Consider the following 19162-nt stretch of genomic DNA (forward strand, 5'->3'; position numbering starts at 1 on the left):
TCAAATTGGCTTAGTAAGCCAATATTACAGATCTTTAGCCAGGTGCTGGTGGCATAGGGCTATAATCCTAGCTACTCAGGAGGTGGAGATCTGATGATTGCAGTTAGAACTCAGCCTGGACAGAAAAGTCTATGAGACTCTTATTTCCAATAAACTACTCAGAAAAACAGTGTAGTGTCTCAAGTGGTAGAGAGTTAGCACTTGAGCACAGAGAGGCTCAGGGAAGGCACCAAGCACTGAGTTCAAGCCCCAGGATAGGCAAAAGAAAAAAGAAATTGGACTCAAAGTGCTTCACTGTATCATATGAAATTATATTGTATTACATAATGCCATACTCCAAAATAATGCAAATGAATTCCAAGTGTAAAAGGTAAGATGAAAAGAACAAACACTGTTATCTAGTGTCCCAGGTTTTATAAATGGAAACATTTAGGACAGTGTTTATTGCAATACTGACATACCTCTTACAGTTTATACTAAAGCCAAATGCTACAGTGAATGCTGAAATGATTTCAACATTTGGTCCTGTAATAAACCTAATCCTAATGTCTAAGGCAATGGCAGAATTGGTGTTTTCTTATACACTAAATCTTATCAGCATCTAACATGAACATGAGAGGTCTTATATAACAAGAAATTTTGTTCTATTGAGCCACAGTATACAAAGTAATAAAAAACATTTATGGATGATTAAATGTGGAAGTGAAGTCAAAACATTTAATCTGCTGCAAAACTCATTTAATGCAAACGTGCCCCAGCAATATAGATATTATTGATATTATAGTTGAAGAGAACATTTTCATATAGTGTAGCTCACAGAAACTTAATTTCCATCTTTGAGAATTTAGAACTTGTTAGTCTAGGTCCATTTCTAACACATTTTTCCCCCAGTGGTACATAAAATGTACTTTTACATATTAGAGAAGAATTTGAGTGACTTAAAATTCTCCCATTGCCAAATTTATGGCTGAGAAGTTGCACTTATTAAACCAAGTGAAAAATCACACTAAGTGGAAGCTTTCAAAAGCTATTTTGAACTTCAAGGTGATTCTGAGGATCATTTTAATGCCACCATACTGCTTTAAGTTTTGTGACCATGTACAAAATAGGACTGACCTCAGATAAAATATAAATTGGCACTTCTAAAACAAATATGCACAGCAATAACATTTGGAGAAATGAACAACAGATAAGCAAGTTTATGACAGGCTCATTCCTGCAGATTTCATTTCCCTCTTTCTGTTTCTCTAAACTTTTGCCTTATACCTAAAGGAAACATCAGATTCTGGATATTGAATACCTAACAACAAACGGCTGTGGTTTTGTCTTAGAGGTTGGTTGTCAAGTATTTCAAAATCAAAATATGTTAAAAATAAAAACAACAGAAGCTTTATTTCAGCAATGGCTAGAAATCGGCCTGGACATTTGTTGGCTCCAAACCCAAAAGGCATTATGTAGAATTTCAGCTTCTTCCCTCTTTTGAAAAAGGTAGTTTTCTTCTTACCACCGTCAACAAAGCGATCAAATCTAAATTCCTATAAAGAAGAACAAACAGTGTTAGTTTTACTTGAAGCCAAGGGCCAGTGGTTTATGCCTGTAATCTTCACTACTCTGTAGGCAGAGATCTGAGAATGGCAAAGGGTTCAAAGCCAGCCTGGACAAGAAGGTCTGCAGATCTTTATCTTCAATTAACCAGCAAAAAGTCAGAAATGAAGGCATAACTCAGGTGGTAGAATGCCAGCTTTGACTATAAAGGTAAGAGAGAATATCCAGGCCCTGAGTTCAAGCCCCAGTACATAACCGCCCCCCTCACCCCTAACACACAAAGTTTTATGTGAATAGTTTGAGTTCAGATCTAACAAGTTGCCAGGTCTCCCTTCCTGTTTTCAAAAGCATCAGAGAAACGAAAATTGATTATATGTATAACACATGTGAACTTAGAAAACTAACAAACCATCAAATGCTACCAGGAAATGATTTCTCCATATACAAGTAATATCTAAACACCTAAGTGACTTCTTTTCTGTCTTTCTATTTCTTTCCTAGCGATTTAATTTTCTGTGGCTATCACAAAATACTTGATACTGGGAAAATTATAAAGAAAAGGGGTTTGTTTTGGCTCAGGATTCTGGACTCTGAGATGCCCAAGATACAGTGCTCATAAGGAACTTGTACTGCTTCACTTCATGGTGGAAAGAAGAAATACAATTGTTTGTTGAATAAAATTTACAGGAGAATTTGGAACTTGTTAGACTGTCCATTGTATTTTATTCATATACTCTGTTGAGTATAAACACACAAGAGTATGTTTATGCAAGAGGAAAAAGTGTATTTTTAAGTGATAGTTATAGTTGCAGACATGGCTCAAGTGGTTAAATCATTTGCCTAACAAGATTGAGGCCCAGAGTTCAATTTCCAGTACTGCTGAAACAAACCATCAAAGAAACAAACACAAAATAAGCCCAAAGAACAAAAAACAATAGTTAAACTCTTGAAGAAAACATATTGAATGAGAAAATAAACATGTAGAGAATGAGAAGTAATCAAATATTCATTACTTCTAAACAGTAGCAACGGTACAATATTGAAGACTTAAAATTAAGATTAGATACGAAGACCATTTGGGGGATAGAGAATACGTTTAATATATATGACAGAAGATGATTGCATAAGATCCTAACTCATGTTTTTCAAATACTATGTTTAGTTCAGTTCAATATGGCTTTTTTTAGCACTTCCGGCATGGCAATAAAACCTGGTTCTGGTATACTATATGAATGTTATGTCATACACTCGATTCATAATCTGATTGTAGGAAACCAAATGAGACAAAGATCTGACTCTATGATTCCCTAATAATAGACAAAATCTGCCAGTGTTTTGAAGGGATGACTAAGGAGCTGCACTGTTGGATCTGGCTCAAAGTCCTTTTTGACAGCCAGATGGCAAAGTACAGAATTCCCTCCCTATCTCCATGACTAGGGGTCAGATCAGTTGTGAGTTGTAGCCAGCTAGTGGAAGCTTGTGAGGAATTGTGTGCACTTCTTCTCAACTCTATGTTCAAGGGCATCCCATTCAGTAACATTAATTCACCAAGGATGATGGTATGGATGTCATGAAAGTGGAAAGACACCTATCTCTGGTTTCAGTATGTTAGTATGTGGTATCAACATATTATGGCTTAAACCTTTTCACATGAAGAATCTGGTTATAAGAAGACAGAAGTCCTAGTCGCTATAATGTAGGCCTTTAAGTCAAGGTACTTTTTATTCCCGTGTATCCATCATGTCTCTTACAGTGCCTTGGATTTAGTAGAAGCTCCAAGCATATTTCCTTCTTCAAAGTCGACTGATGAACATCTTTATTCCAATTTGAGATCTAAGCAAGTTTATTTGGATATAATTAGTCTATTCCAAGAATAATGATAATAATCAACATCAATAGGCTGATTATTCTAGTAAGTTTTAAGACTTTTTTAAAAGGCCTTTTACATTCATTTATCATTATGTCCTAACTCTATTCTATTATGTCCTAACTCTGAAGAGTAGCTAGCTAGGGCAGAACTTCCTCCAATTATCAAGACCTTTAACTATAGAGCATGTGGGGGAATACTTCAAAGATTGTTCTCTCTCCCTCTCCCTCTCCTTCTCCCTCTCTCTCTCTTTCTCCCTCTCCTTCTCGCTTTCCCTCTCTCCCTCTCTCCTTCTCTCCCTCTCTCCCTCTCTCCCTCTCTTCCTCTCTCTCTCCCCCCCTCTCAGTGCCAGTACTAAGACTTGAACAAAGGCTTCACACACTCACTTTGCGTTTTCATTCAAGGCTGGCACTTTATAACTTGAGTCACAGCTCCACTTCCACCTTTTTGCTTCTTAATTGGAGATAAGATTCTCACAGATTTGTGGCTGAATAGGTGTTGAACTATGATCCTCAGATCTCAAATCTCTTGCATATCTAGGATTACAGGTGTAAGCCACCAGCGTGTGAATGGCTGTGTTCTTTACATGAGGTGGTAGCACAGTGATAACACATTGTCACCTTAATGGTGGCTCTCTATTTTCTATAGTCCAATAATGTAACCAGGACTTACTTTATTTCTTAGCCCTTCTAGACCTAGAAAAGTGACCAAGTTTGGTCTCCATAGCTCCAGTTCACTGCATTTTGGCAGAAAAGAAATCGTCATTCACTTCTGATTATTTGATAATCATTTGCATGATTTCTGGACAATAAAAGAGGTAAGTCTGAAGAAGACCTCAGAAAAAAAATAAAAACCCTACTTATTCCCTACTAGGTAATGAATAGATTAGTGGTGCTGCCTGGAGAAGCTTGTAAAGCTCTAGACAGAGAAGAAAGCAGCATCAAGAGGGACTGTTTCCTTTGCTCTCACTCACTGTAAACTTCACTTTGCCAGTGTGTTGTCACACATAGGCAAAAGCCACAAGAATGCTGAATATACATTAAGCTAAGCAATCAATATTCAAAAATGAATCATCTTTAATACAGAAGTAACATGTTGTTAACCTGTGAGAAAATTAGATCTTAAACATTTTTCTTTTTGGTAATACTGAGATTTGAAATCAGAGCTTCATACCTAGCAAGACTGGTACTGTACCACTTGGGCCATGCCTCCAGTCCAACTTTTTGCTTGTTATTTTGAAGATGGAATCTAGCAAACTTTTCTACCAAGGCTGACTTGAAACCATGATCCTCCAGATCTTAGTTTCCTGAGTAACTAAGATTATTGGCCAGCTCAGAAAGTATCTATTGAACTTAAATGCCTCCTGGAGTCTCTTTTTACTGTAATTCATACTACCTCAATAGTATTATTGTATTCATAGATGACCCATTGCTTTATGTGGCCATTTTATATCCAGTCCCTATTTGAGTATTATCTGTCCTGATTTAAAGCTTTAACCACATTGTATTGCACTTTCAGTCCCTGATTCGATCACCTTTGTTGGATAGCGTCCTGTCTTGTGTGGAGGACATTGAAACAAGGATGCACCACCACAGTGTATGTGCAGGTGACAGCGTGGGCAGCGGCAATTACCCAGGAATAGGGTGAGATTCAGGGATACCATCAAATAAGAGATGATTAAGGGTGATTTTGGAGGAATAATTTGGAACTGACTGAGCAAAAAATAAAATCATTTCAGGAATAGAGATGCATGTGCCAAAGCCATGAAGTATGAAGGAAAATCATAAGCTGTGGTGGAGTGCAATAGTCTAGAGTTCATTAGAGCTCTGACATTCAGAAGACATGCCTCATGAGGTTGAAAGAAACTATGTTCTGCTAAGGCTCTTCAGCTCTATGTCTTTCAAGAGCATCTATGACTGCATTCTGAGTTAGTCTTTCACATAGTTTTGCCCAAATAGCTACATCCCAGGCCTTATCAATCCATTCAAAGTCTATAGGGTAATAGTCAGGAACACAAGGCTCTGATGCACATTTGGGTTAGTGTTCCCAATGACACATGGCATAGGATAGGATTTTCTAGAATTTTCTTATCTTCTTTACTATCAGTACATGATGTTTTGGTGATGGGGCATCTATTAAGTGAATATCTACTGCATCACTGCCAACCAAAAAAAATGATAAAAGAAATCCATGATCAACTCGTATGTGATTAGTCACTATTTTCACAGAATGAATAATCAGAGCAGGCCACGTCATATATCTATGACTCCAAATTGTGTCGTGTCCTCTGTGCTAGGAATTATCAACATTGCACACTGAATTTCAAGGAAACAATGCTGTGACAAAAATTTAGCTAGCTTATTCTAGCATTAGTACAGCATAATTGTTAATATAAAATCTAGGACATAATAGAGAGTGTTTAGCAACCTAAGAGCTACCCTAATGAGGCTAAATCAGTATTCACAATACTACAAATTTTTCTCTTCTGAGAGTTAGAGGTAAATGCTTCTTATTACTATTAAGATTAGTCAGTTTATTATGCAATATTTGGGTATTGTCACTTAGTAAATTTGCCATGGTGGGGGGGGAGGTGACATAAATGAAAATGTTTACAATGTTTTTGTTTTTGTTGTGGTGTGTGTGTGTGTGTGTGTGTGTGCGTGTGTGTGTGTATGTGAGAAAGTGTGGTGTGTTTTGTTGTAGGGCTTGAACTCAGGGCCTGAGTGTTGTCTCTGAGCCTTTCTACTCAAAACTAGCACTTTACCACTTTGAGCCACAGCTCCACTTCCTGTTTTCTGTGGTAATTAATTAGAGATAAGAGTTTCAGGGACTTTCCTGCCAGTGTTGACTTGGATTGTAATACTCAGATTTCAGCCTCCTGAGTAGCTAGAATTCCATGCATAAGCCCCCAGTGCCTGGGAAAAATGTTTACAATTTTTAACTTAAAATTTTCCTTAACTTCTAAATCAAGTTGATTTTTTCTTTTACTTATTATGGGGATATAGAGGGGTGAGAAATAGGATGAACACAGAAGCAGTTCCATAAAGATAGGATGACGTGATAAACATACGTGGAGCTTTGTGGATAACCTGAATGTTGGTTTAATTACCATGAAATGACTAGAAATAATTACAATGAAAAGACTAAGTAAAAGTGGAGTCTGATGGAAAATTACAGTTATAAATGAAACTATTTTAAAACTTAATAGCTTTTCATATATAAACTGTTTATTTGCTTTAGATTGAAACTTTTTGAAATTGTAAATGTAAAGAGAAATCTTGTCTGCAGAACATTCAACAATAATGTTGCTAACAATCTATATCCTATTGCTGTCATTATTAGATAATGCTTCTGCTGAAAGGCATAGAAACCATATACATACTCCCCTACTCTTAGAATATTTGCTTTGTTGATTAAATATATGCAAATTATGCTATTGTATTTGAAGTCTAGTCTCTTCCTACTTAGTTGCCAAATTCAGCTGGGTTGCAAAACATCTATCTTAGAAACCAAGTTTAAAGTAGCCCAGCCTTGAAATGCTCAAAAAGGATCACAGAAGTTTCCTTCTGGAAAAAAGTCAGTATGTATGCAAAGACGACGACTGTAGCAGCCACTGTACTTTGTGAGAAGCACAGGCAGAATGTGGCTTCCCTCAATTTGTATGCGTGTGGTGATCTCTGAAGTGGTGTTAAGGGATGAACCAAGGTGGATTAATTTCTAGACTTTGATGTTCATCAACTCGAGCTTCAGAAAAAACATACAAGAAGATGATACAATTACCCCCCGAGCTTCACCTATGAGCCGCAGCTTTACAGCCTCAAGTTCATAATGGATCTAGCTGGGGCACCTACCACTGGTTTTCAAAAAAAACCTGTGTTTGGGTTTATCTACAGTGATGATGTTAATTGAGTCAACTCTGTTTTGGAAATATTCTGCAAAATACAGTAGTTGAGTGTTATTTATTTTCTATCCAGCCTGTCAGTAGTTAACCTACTGTGGTTTTTAATTCTCTACCAACAGTACCTAATTTGGGTCAAAACTTACTGATGGCTAAGGTACAATGCCCATTTCATCTGGAGTCTTGTCTTTTTATAGATTACACTATCTTTCGGAGATAGATCCTTAGGATAGAGCCTTAGTTTAAAAAAGGCAAACTTTCCCATCAGAAGGAAGTAAAAAACAAGAAACCAGCTCAAATTCTGCCTGTATCAATGTAGAGAGAGAAAGAGAGAAAGAGGGAGTCACAGACAGACAGACAGACAGACAGAATAAATGAAAGAGGATGCACGTTTGCATAGCCTAAGAAGTAGCAGTGACCAGCTTGATGCTTACTTACCTCTGGAGCTTCAAAAACTTCAGGGTCATTATGTAGCATTGGAGGAAAAATGGCTATCAATTCTCCCTTCCGCAGACGGCAGTCACTGGTGTCAGAACTGATAATCAAATCCTCTTCAACAATACGAAATGCGCCAGAATGTGAACATAGTCGAAAGACCTCAAAAATGATGCTTTCTGAAGGAAATAAATAATAGCTTACTGAACTATAACTATGACTGAGAAGTATTCTCAGTGGAGCACTAAAGTTCATTACCAATAGACTTGATTAAAGAGGAAACAATGTCTTTATCACATCCATTGTACTTCACAAAGAAGCCAATGGTGACAGTTAAGGGTAAGGGGGTACACCCCCAAACAGCTAGGGTTCATTTGACAGGTGGGAGGTAGCCATATTGTCTTGGGTCAGAAAGCCATTGATCATGATTTTTGTAAGGGGGGATGGCCTATAGGAAAGAATGCCATGTTAGCATATTCATATTATACATAAACTACATCCTACTGAGAGTACACTAAGGTGAAATATCTCACCAACCTAGAGAACAGCAATGCCTTTCGAGCCAATTTTTCCACTTAATAACCACTGAGGTAGTTAATAGTAAAATAACTGTAGTTGTGCATTCTGAGACAGCTTGACAATTTCTTTCATGCTAGCTGTAAATAAAGCGTGAGTCAGCATTTGCTGGAAAAATTTCAAAAGGAAAATACTTTTTAATAGGATACAAAAGAAAACCACATTTTCCTTAGCATCTGCCACCATCATTCCCTGGAAGATTCCAGAAGCTGAATGTCCTTGCTTTCCCAGTGGCCTTCACCTTTTGCTCCTAGCACGACAGATTTTATGGCTAATTTCCGGCAATTTATCCTGGCAGTTTGAGGAGGAATTCCTTTGGGAATAATATGCATAATTTGCATAAATCATTCTGATAGCATGCATATCAGTGTGGAACTCCTGTCTAGGTCTGCATCTCTCCCTTCATAATCAAAAGTGACTATGTTTCCACCACCGCAAATGGGCCCTAGAATGTAAAGCTTGAGTCTTTCTAATCAGCAATGTGGAAGGAACTCCAAATGGAGGTTCCCCCCGGCCCTTCACATTATAACAAATGGCTCTGTTTATGACTTACAATTTAGAATACACACACACACACACACACACTCATATACACACACACAGAACCGGTGTTCAGGAGAATTCTGACACACTGAGTATTTAATTATTAGGTTATTAAAGGCAGGCTCCTCTTGAGGACTTGCATCCATCAAAAATAAAAACAGCTATTACTTCCATGAAATTTAAATCTATATGTAGCTTGCATGGGGATAAGAGTAGCTTTGGGTGTCTTCTCCCAGGAGTTTTTTTTTTTTCCTTAAGCATGCATTTGTCTAAAGAAATGAGGCTGCGGTCAGCTCTGGGTAGGCAGCAGGGTGATTCAATGTGACGTACAGTGAGACTGTGCATATTCTCTTGGACTGCCTTCGTTATTATAATCAGGCAGAGTCAAATCGGTTTGCTGGTGATGAGGCCAGATAAGAACTTTGGTTTTGGAACATAGACTCTACAGCAGATAGCCACAAGGCACCTGACACGACAGATTTCAACTGGCAGGACACCAACGACCAACATTTCTATGGTGAAAAGCAACGGTTGCCTTTCCATGTACTGCTGCTGGCTCTGTTGGACCAACAAAGGATAGCATCATTTTAGCTTGTGGTGTGAAATGGTAGCTGACATATGTAGCAGTGCTGTTCACCCAACAAGTCCAGTAGGGGTGTGGGAAGAAGAAAATGCAAAACCAAAATAATGGTAGGTGGCTACTGTGACAGGGCAGGCATTTAACAATCCAAATAACATAGTCACATCTGATTGGCCAGTGTGCTCTCGGGAAGCATGGCAGCTTGTGCCCACTGCAGTATCACAAATGACAATTGGGCAAGCATATCTTATGCAGAAGTTAATCACAATAATGGAACTCAAAGTGTGGCTCAGCAGTCAGATCGTAAGTGACAAATCTGTTTTACCTTCCAGTACCAGTTATGTGTGCAAGACGGGGTTGGCTCTTGCTCTGAGCAATCATGCCGATAATCATTAGGTGACAAAAGTAATGAGTTGCATTATTATCAACAATGGAGAGTTGAGCTTATGGGGCTCTGGAATACAACACAAAAGCCAGCAGCTTTTCCACCAGCCCCAGTATGACTGTGGGCAGAACTATATGTTGTGAAGAATGACACACTGCACAATAAAAAAAAAATAACACAAATTGCAGCCTCTACTTGTAGTTGTCATAGTTGAGCAGACACCAGCCAGTGCCACTGACAGACCAGCTGGGTCCTGGGAGGACTTCCATGCTGCACCAGGAGGTACAGTAAATTATCCTGCACGGTAGAGCAACATCTGTTTCTGTGCTAGTGCCGAACAAACAAGGCAATTTAAAACATACCAAGGGATAACCAAGCAACAAATGAACATGACCCTCATTTTTTCTCCCTTCTCACACACGATGTGTTAAACTCCATTGTGCAAGCATTCCATGAAAGAGAAGCCAGCCTTTTTATTTGATAAGGTGTTGTCAGAGAGATTTTTTGCATATTTCCAAAATGGAAAGAAAAAGCTTATAGTATTGTTATTCTTAGAATCTCCCTCCCCCCACGCCTCTATCTTCATTTCTTTTATACCAAAGCTAGCACTCAGTTCTCAATTTGCTCTAGAATTAAAAAAAAACTTTCCATATACTTATAAATATTCAGTCTTTAAACCTAATTTGCTATACTTAGTTCACATGCCTTCAAGCATTTGTCTTCCAATTTCCACTGAATAAATGCGTACTAATGAGAACTAGAGCAAGCTGCTAAGGCAAAGCTGGGTGACTTGGGTCTGGCCTGCCACCAGCTTGTGATAGGCGGGCAAATTGAGTTAAAATGAAAAGTCTTGTCAGCTGAAATTCAACATGGTAGCCAAACAGCTAGCTGTCAATCATACAGCCCAAACAAGGAACTGCAGGTAATAAAAGGTCACTGTGAATCGTTACTGCATTTGGCTTTCATATAGAAGTTAATTTTAATTAAACATGATTTCTATCTGTGTTTTACAAAACTTATTGTGCATAATAGATTGTTAATTTATGCTAAGATTTAGTGGGTATTAGAACCACTCTCATTATTAGAAGGCATTGTAGAAAAATGGCCATCAAGAATGCAAATATGTTGGGGATAAAATTTATTCCAGGCAATGTAAGGTGCCACAGATCGTAACTGTGATTAAGGCTGGCTCTGTTTTATTAAGAATTGGGCTCTGCTAACTAGTATCCACAAGAATATTTAAAATTCCCACGGTGAATGACTACTTCTGAGCCTGAACTAATGTCATCACCTGGCTAGGGAAGCCTTGTTTCTCTTTCCAGAATATGAAGGTAATTAGATTAAATGTTCCATCTCAGCAAAGGGCTGAGGAATGTTTTGAACTTCGACATAACTGAGGAAAATATCCAATGAAAGGACATGCTGGTGGAAAAAAGGCAAATACTCTTTCCCTTTTGCCCTCAGATCTCAATTCTGACTGGAATAATTGACAGATGATTCTCATTTGCACAGTTAAAGTGCTAAAGCAGATCATGACTATCAATAATGCATATAACAAAGCAAACACAAATAAGCACATCCGGGTTTTTGCCTCATACTTAGGCCATGTCTCTGTGTGTGGAATGAATGTACTGTGACACAGCCAGGCTGTTAATTTGGGTCATCTTAATGATTGGTGCAGGCTGGCATGCCATCTGATTAGCTATGGTGATCAGTGGATAGCTGGGATGGCTGGAGTGAAATGAATAACCAGGCCCAGATGCAGTCACTGGGATTGAACACTTGGTGAGTCTTTAAAGAGAATGTGGATGGGAAAGGAGAAAGAGGCATAGATATGAAGATGGTGTGCTCTGGAAGGTGTGATGACATGGAGGATGGCTCACAAAGTGTGGCTCTAGGTAGATGACAAGGTAAATAAGAAATTACTTTAAGTTGAAGCAAAAAAAAGTCACAATTTTTGGCTCAACAACTGTATATTTGGATAAGGCTAAAAATAACTGCGAATTGGTACAAATGCTTATCTGTACATTGCTTTTCAGACATAACCTCTAGTCTACTGCTAAGCACATAAACATAGAGTCAACATGTACATATTCAAGAAGCATTGGTCAAGGCCCTCCTCTGCTCAAAGCATTGGGTTATTATTGCTGCTGGTTAGCAAGGGGAGGCCAACATATGAATCTGATCTTATATATCTGATCATGTATATAGCAATATGAATCTGATCATGTATATAGCAATCTGGGAATTTCAAGGTCAAAAGGTGCAAATAAATAGGAATGCTCCCAAGATCCCACTTAAGATACGGCAGAATTTCATTTTAAAATTTACTTCGATAATAGAAAATAAAAATCATAACATTTATCATGTACAAAAGGATGCTATACACAACATTGTGGTGTGGCTCCATTAATTTCATAAACATATGCATCATCTCACATCTTTAAAAATTATTTGTGGTGAAAAGCTTAACATATCTTTCACCAAATTAATATTGTATAACTTATGGTCTCCTCTTCCTCCCTTTCTTCTCTCAATTCCTTTAAAATGTTATGCATTTTCTGTTTGTGTGTCATACATAAGGGTATTGTCTTTTAACATGCCAAAAGAATTCAACTGCTTCATGTGCCTCTTAAAAAAGTCCCAGAACTGAATGTGCTATTTGCCTTGGATGAGTAGAAAGGAACTCTCATTTTCTGTGCTTCAAACAGAAATTTTTCTGTGCTCCTTATGTACTTTTAGTGATGCTCTGTGGGAGCAGAGAAGGAATAGAATTTTCGAAATAGTATCTCTACTGACTCTTTTTAAGCTTTCTGATACCCTAGACTTTCTCAGTCACTCTGGTTACCCATTATAGTTACCTGACATTGTAAAACAAATGAACAAACAAGCACTCCATGGCAAACCAATGGAATCCAATCCAATATATTAACTAAAATCTTTAAATTAGTGGTTTTGAACTTTGCTGCCCCCTCTCCAACTGAGTTTTTCTAGCTATCTGCCCTTAGAACAATGCAATCAGGAACAGAGATGAGAAGTTTGTAATCTCACCAGATACGGAAACAAAGGCTGAGAAGCATCATCTTAAGCCCCTTTCTAAAAAGCCTCACATTTCTTCATCCTATTCCCTTGCAGTTGATTGTTAGAATAAATAGAATAATTGGCTACTATAATTAGCACTTAAGTTCCCTTTCAATTAGCTTATTTTTTCTGGCCCAGTCTTAGTTTTGTGCTAGCATGAAAATAATGAACATCCAAATCAATATTTCTAATTTAAAAAACAACTTCTATTTTTTTGTATAACATAAATGTCTCAGTGCCTCCATGTGCAGGTTTCTGATGTACTCTTTGGTGAAAGATACTTTTTTTCCTCCATCTCCAGTTAGAAGGGCCTCCCTTATACATGGTTAGGGCTGAGAGTTGGTGGGAGGATGCTGGTCCAACATATTTAGGAACCTGGGTTCTATCCTTAGTATACATTAAAAAAAATGTCCCTACCCACAATATAATTTATGATTCATCTATTACCTCATCAGGAGAGAGGACTTTAGCTAACTTCACAATGATCTGAATTATTTAAGTTATCATGTTTACAAATACACAATTATTTATAATATTGAATGATTACTTTTCCAAAATAATTGCCATAATCATGACAAACATGTCACAGAAATATAGAATGGCAGAAATATATGAAATTTTTGAGGTGGGAGGGACACAAGGGGACTCTACTGTCTTCGTATTTTTTCTGTAAGTATCAAACTATTCTAAAGTGAAAGCCTTATTTTTATTTTAACAAACATCAGCGAAGTTCTAGTGTGGAACTCTAGCTTTATCTTAACCACATATTCTAAGGATTTGAGAATCAGTGTTAAAAAAAAACATCTAGTAAAAAGAACTGGTCATGCTCTCTGATGCATATTTTATTGCAATTTTGCCGGAGGTGCTAGTGATCGGTGTACGGCAATGAAAACAGGCAGGCTCCACATTAACTTTTAAGTTTGCTATTTAATTGTATGATTAGGATTGATTACCTAATCTTTCCAAGGATTAGGAAAAAATACTCATACTTGAAAAGTTAAGTAAGCTAAGATATATAAAGGACTTACTAAAGTGAAATCATTGGTGCTAGTATTAGGCTAGGCTGTAGTTCAGCAATAGAATGCTTTCCAAATATATGTGAGCCACTGCATTCAATCCCCAGCAGAGTAAAAATGAAGTAAAACAAACACAAACATGATTATCCATAATATCTTATCCGGAAGTTAGTAAACTCAGATAACTTATCTTGATATAGCTCCTATTTCCTGGCATTGTCCTGGTGCACATCATGGCTGGCTTTACTGAATCAAAATAGAAAGTTCTCTTCACTTTCAGTTGGGGCAAGGAAAAAAAGATGACCAAGAGGTTTGGGGTCAGATAGGTGTGAGGAGAAAGATGTGGCTGTGGTCAGAAAACCTGAGTGAAAATTTGTGCCTCTCCCCTTTTACTACTTCCATACCCTTAGGCAAGTGATTTAACATCCTACTCATTTTCTTATCTGTAGAAACAGTGATAAAATAATAGCAGAAACACTTGCTCAGAGAATGTAAGTAATTAACCCATGAAGTAAGTGATGAAGCTGCTTTGAAATACTGAAATTATTCATAGAAAGTCATATTTTACCATTCCTCTGTTTTACTCCAATATCTGCATGAGAATTGGGTCAAATTCAGAATATGCCATTGAAAACAAATAGATGACTGGAATTTACCTCAGCTGTTCAGGAGTTATGATTCATTTTCCCTTATGTTTTTATTAAAATTGTATGATCTTTTCTCTAACAATGCAAGATTACCTTTGTGGACAAGGTAGATTTGAATATGACGCTGGTTTGGTTCACAAAAAAATCAAAAAGGAAGAAAATAATATGGACTTTTCAGGGGTTTCATACAGGTTAAATGTCATTTTGGAGAAAACTTTTACTGACTCGCTACCCTGTACTATCATGTTGTTTACATACCTTTATCGGGTATCCTATAAGAAGTAGGAGACATTAAAATTATTAGCTACCAATTTATCAGAATTTCTATTGTAGAACATTGTTCCTGTATCAACATTTAGCTTATCTTCATCTCTCTGTGTCTCTTTTCTTTTTCTTTGACCCATATTTGAAATCCAAAGTTCTAAATCATGCCTTCATTCCAGCTTTTATTGCTAGAAAAATTGATATTAAAAAAACTTTTCTCTTAAGTTCTCAAGCTTCCTTTCTAAAATCTTTTCCTATTTGGATTTTTAGCCCTAAGTAACAATTAATCCAAACCTCATTACACTTATTAAATCATATAAATTTAAATTTAACCACAGAGATCTGCACTAAACATTAATAGATCATTTTAATGGAGTCATGATAAACAGAATCTTCACTTAGCAAGACACATAAATTACCAAAAAAAAAAAACCCTATGTTTTCTTTGTTTGAAAGGTAAGAGTAGACTGGTTTTAAAGAGAGATTCTCAAGAGTGATAAAAGCAGAAAGCTCTCATAACCTCTTGCAACAAATGATAGTTTTGAATTAGTTTAACAGACGATGACATCCCCACTCCCTTTTCAGTACTGCTTCATCAGTGTGCTGGCACGCAAATCTCTGCATAAAGAAGAATCTCTTGTACTATATCAACATAAAAAATCTCTTCCTAGTTAAAAAAATGCAGCATTCATTTTATCATTGTAATAGTTTCTCTCATAATGATAAAGGCTCACAACCCACTTTTTAAAAAAGAGACTGTATTTAAAACACATTCAACTCTTCCCTTAAGGGGATGAGAAGACACGTACATATCATGTGGTACATTGTGAATATCTAGTTGCATGACTTTTGCCTTTGTACAGTGTAGGTTCCTTCAACACAGAGAAATATTCATGTTTGTACTATTACTAAGTGCATAGTTTATCTGTTGTGTGATTCATAAAAATGTACTCCAATCTGATTAAACTTTCTAGCAGATGAATATATATATATATATATCCTGAAAGATCATCAGCTCCATCATTTCAATTCTCTTAATAAACAACACTGGCCTCTGCTGGTGACAGAGGTCATGATGAACCTTGCTGGCTACTACTGAGTGCTGACTACCCTTTGTCTAGGTGGATCTCAGCTCACAAGAGATTTTTGTTGCTCTGTTACTCGTTGGTTGGTGACAGCAAAGCTGTAAATATATGAGAGCTACAGGAATGATCATCTGAAAAGATGACTATGGATTCAAACAGACCCAAATTATTAGCTCTACAGTTTGCTATTTCTTTTGATCAAATTAATTCAGATGCTTCTGTTTTAAAAGATTATTGAAAAATAATCTTTTGTTTCCATGACAAGAGCTGGGAGAAGAAAAAAAGAATTGATAAATTTCAACTAAAGTTTTCACAGTAATACTTATGAACAGAATACAAAGACATATTTCTTAAAGATTACTTGTATTACATCCTGGTATATATCATCTAATTAAGAAAATACAATGGAAAGTGCATGATTATATAGAGAATTCAGCCTGTATCTTCATAGAGACTGTAAATATTCTTTCCAGAAAAGTACTATATATCCGAGGGGAGGCAACTACCCAGATTTTACATAAGTTTTGAATATTTGTTCCTTAACAATTCTGCAAAGAAAAATAAATATTTGGATTTTAATAATATTCAAATTATTTTAATTCTTGATCCAAGTTCCTTTGCTAAAATATGTCAAACACAGTAAACTACAAGGTGACACATGTTTATTTAATGATCAAGGCACATTTTTGCCATTGCCTCTGACACTAATGAGTCTTAGTCTGACCAGTGGGAGCAACTTGTGTAATACTTGGAACATTCTTCTCAATGCCAACTGGTGGTAAAGGGTGACCAAGATAGAGAGAGCCTTTGCTTTTAGAAGTTGCCAGTGAAGAAACCAGAATGCATTGAAAAAATAAAAAATGAAGGCCAACATAGGCTAAAATATTAGTATCTACAATGTCTGAAAAAAGGGAGATAAATAAGCATTCTTCCTGCATTTCTCCAAAGGAACTTGGAATTTTGTGAAAAGTATCCTTGAATGAAATATTAAGTCAGAGAAAGCACAGAAAAACTCACTGATGGGGAATTTAACTGGGAATATAAATTCAGTACAAGATTAAAGAGTCTTCTCAAAGGTGGTAAAGGAGAATAAAGTCCACAGTAATCACAGCTCATGTCATACATGTCTAGGCCTATGTAGGAACAATGGCAAAAAATGAAATACTTGTCCTACAGACCTCAAATGTCTTTGAAATAGGCACCATAAACATCTCAATAGTGAGCTAATGTTATAAAATATAACTGCTTTAGATGGAGTCTTTGGGATGTGCTTTTTTTCGCTTCCCTCCTTTCTTCTTTTCATATTTCCTTCTTTTTTGTGTTTTTAAATCATTAAATTCTAGTAAAGGATTTTTGCAATAGTTTTGAGAACCAACCATATACTGACAACACTGTAAGGAAGAATAAATACATTTGCACACAAGTTGCCTCTCTGAAATTCTTTTTCAATCACAAAATCCTTTTCTTGTCAAGATAGTACCGCAGTGTTTGGAAAGCATTAGCACACTAACAGATGCTCAGAATCAAATGACTTAATAGGCATAAACTTTTTTTCCCCCAAATAATTGCAGAGCTTTGGTTTAGCCTTTTGCATACCTCGCATAGTTAATTACCTAGGACTTAATGTTTACATGCAATGAGTGTATCTACAGCTATAAACTACATAATTTATAATTGATGTAAATGGGTGTTATTATGTCAATTAGGCAGCTGTGTCCTCCACCTCTTGGTAAACAGCTATGAGTGATAAACTGAGTTTGTAGAGAGGTACCTTCTTTTCTTCATAACAGATAAAAATAAATTACCTAGGTATACCAGGCTGTCCAATTGTTCTCTGTTGAGGTGGATGGAAAATCCAGACCCTTTCTTTTGACCTGTTGACTGCAGAAAATGGTCAATTTCATCACGCAGTGCTTCCATAGCTTCTGGGTGCCGGAGAAGATAATACATTGCCCAGAACATAGCTGGAATAGTGTTTGCCACAGAGGCCCAGAGAAAGGCAAAATGATGTGCTGGGAGAAAATAAGTGAAAAGGAAGATTAATAGCGTTTATTACACTGATTAGATTTGCAGTGTGCTAATTAAAAGATGTTAGGACACAGACCCAGCCAAGGATCAGTGCATGCTAATGAGAACCAATAGGCTTCTGAAGTCTAATTTTCTGCTTAATGAGAATAGTTTAAAATGTAATGTGTGTGTGGAGGGGGCAAGAAGGTGGGGGATGAGATAAGAGGAGTAAATGCAGCTTAGTTATACTCTTTCTCATTATCGTCATTAAGTATCTTGTTTTACCACCTCAGCAAAAAAAAAAATCAATTATCATAGAGGGTTGTTTCAGAGTAAAACATTTTACCATTAGCCAATTAGAAAGAGCATAAAAATTTTCAAGGTCGCCATCTTATCTTTTTATTTCAAAGGTGTACTGTAAATTATTTTATTTAAGGCAAGTAATCATTCAGAAGTTCCTTACCTCCTATTTCAGTGTCCTCAAGATTATAGTATTTCTCCAGGATATTTTGCCTCTGTTGAACAATTTCTGACCATCCTTGTATGTGAGTTAATTTCTCCAAGCTAAAAAATTGTATAAGTTTCTTCTGCATAGATTTAGCATTTCCTATAAGCTCAATGGGTATGTCCGATGTTATGTATAAGAACTTGTCATCAAAGTTTACAAAATCGTCTCTTAGCTCACTGATTATTTTTTTGCTATCATCAGCAAGAATTTTTCCATATATGGTTGCAAATGTGAGCTCAAATATTACTGACCTGCAGAATGTTAATATTTGAGTTGTGTTCCAATTTTTGCTTTCTCCTAATTGTATATCAACAATTTGTTTTGCATTCTGGAGTATATTTTCCAAGAGTGTTTCCAAAGGTTTGCCTTGCAAATATTGATAGACACCATGAAGGTCATGGTTAAGGTCATCATTTTCTAGCAACTTCTTGACAGAAAATGCTTTTGCTGCTAATTTTCTACCAAATATTTGAAAGCTTAGTTGTCTGTGATATTTCAATAATAACTGGTACTGGAAAGGGTCCAGAACAAAGGTTATATATTTTCCTAAAAAAAAAAAGGATATGAGTTCATTTGACAGCCAAACAAAAATACTTACCTTAAATCTGAAATACTTTTATATTAAAAATACCCTGTTTACTAAGACGCAAAAAAATTTTTTACGTTTCCTTTTTTAAAAATTAATTAATTAATTAATATTTTGTGAAAATACTGTACAGAGGGGT

General features: G+C 36.5%; 1 protein-coding gene across 1 annotated transcript in view; it reads right to left on the reverse strand.

Annotated features, from left to right (window-relative positions):
• Positions 1 to 312: 312 nt before the first annotated feature.
• Positions 313 to 19162, reverse strand: part of LOC105980438 (25-hydroxycholesterol 7-alpha-hydroxylase) — a 164686-nt gene continuing 145836 nt past the window's right edge. Inside the window, exons 3-6 of the mRNA XM_013009272.1 lie at positions 18393 to 18983; positions 17728 to 17934; positions 7749 to 7924; positions 313 to 1535 (exon numbers count right to left, since the gene is read on the reverse strand). Of these exons, the coding sequence (XP_012864726.1) occupies positions 1248 to 1535; positions 7749 to 7924; positions 17728 to 17934; positions 18393 to 18983 (1262 nt within the window). The 3' untranslated portion in view covers positions 313 to 1247. The remainder of the gene's footprint in view (positions 1536 to 7748; positions 7925 to 17727; positions 17935 to 18392; positions 18984 to 19162) is intronic.

The sequence above is a fragment of the Dipodomys ordii genome, unplaced genomic scaffold (assembly GCF_000151885.1).
Source record: "Dipodomys ordii isolate 6190 unplaced genomic scaffold, Dord_2.0 Scaffold9, whole genome shotgun sequence".
In the NCBI taxonomy this organism is placed as follows: Eukaryota; Metazoa; Chordata; class Mammalia; order Rodentia; family Heteromyidae; genus Dipodomys; species Dipodomys ordii.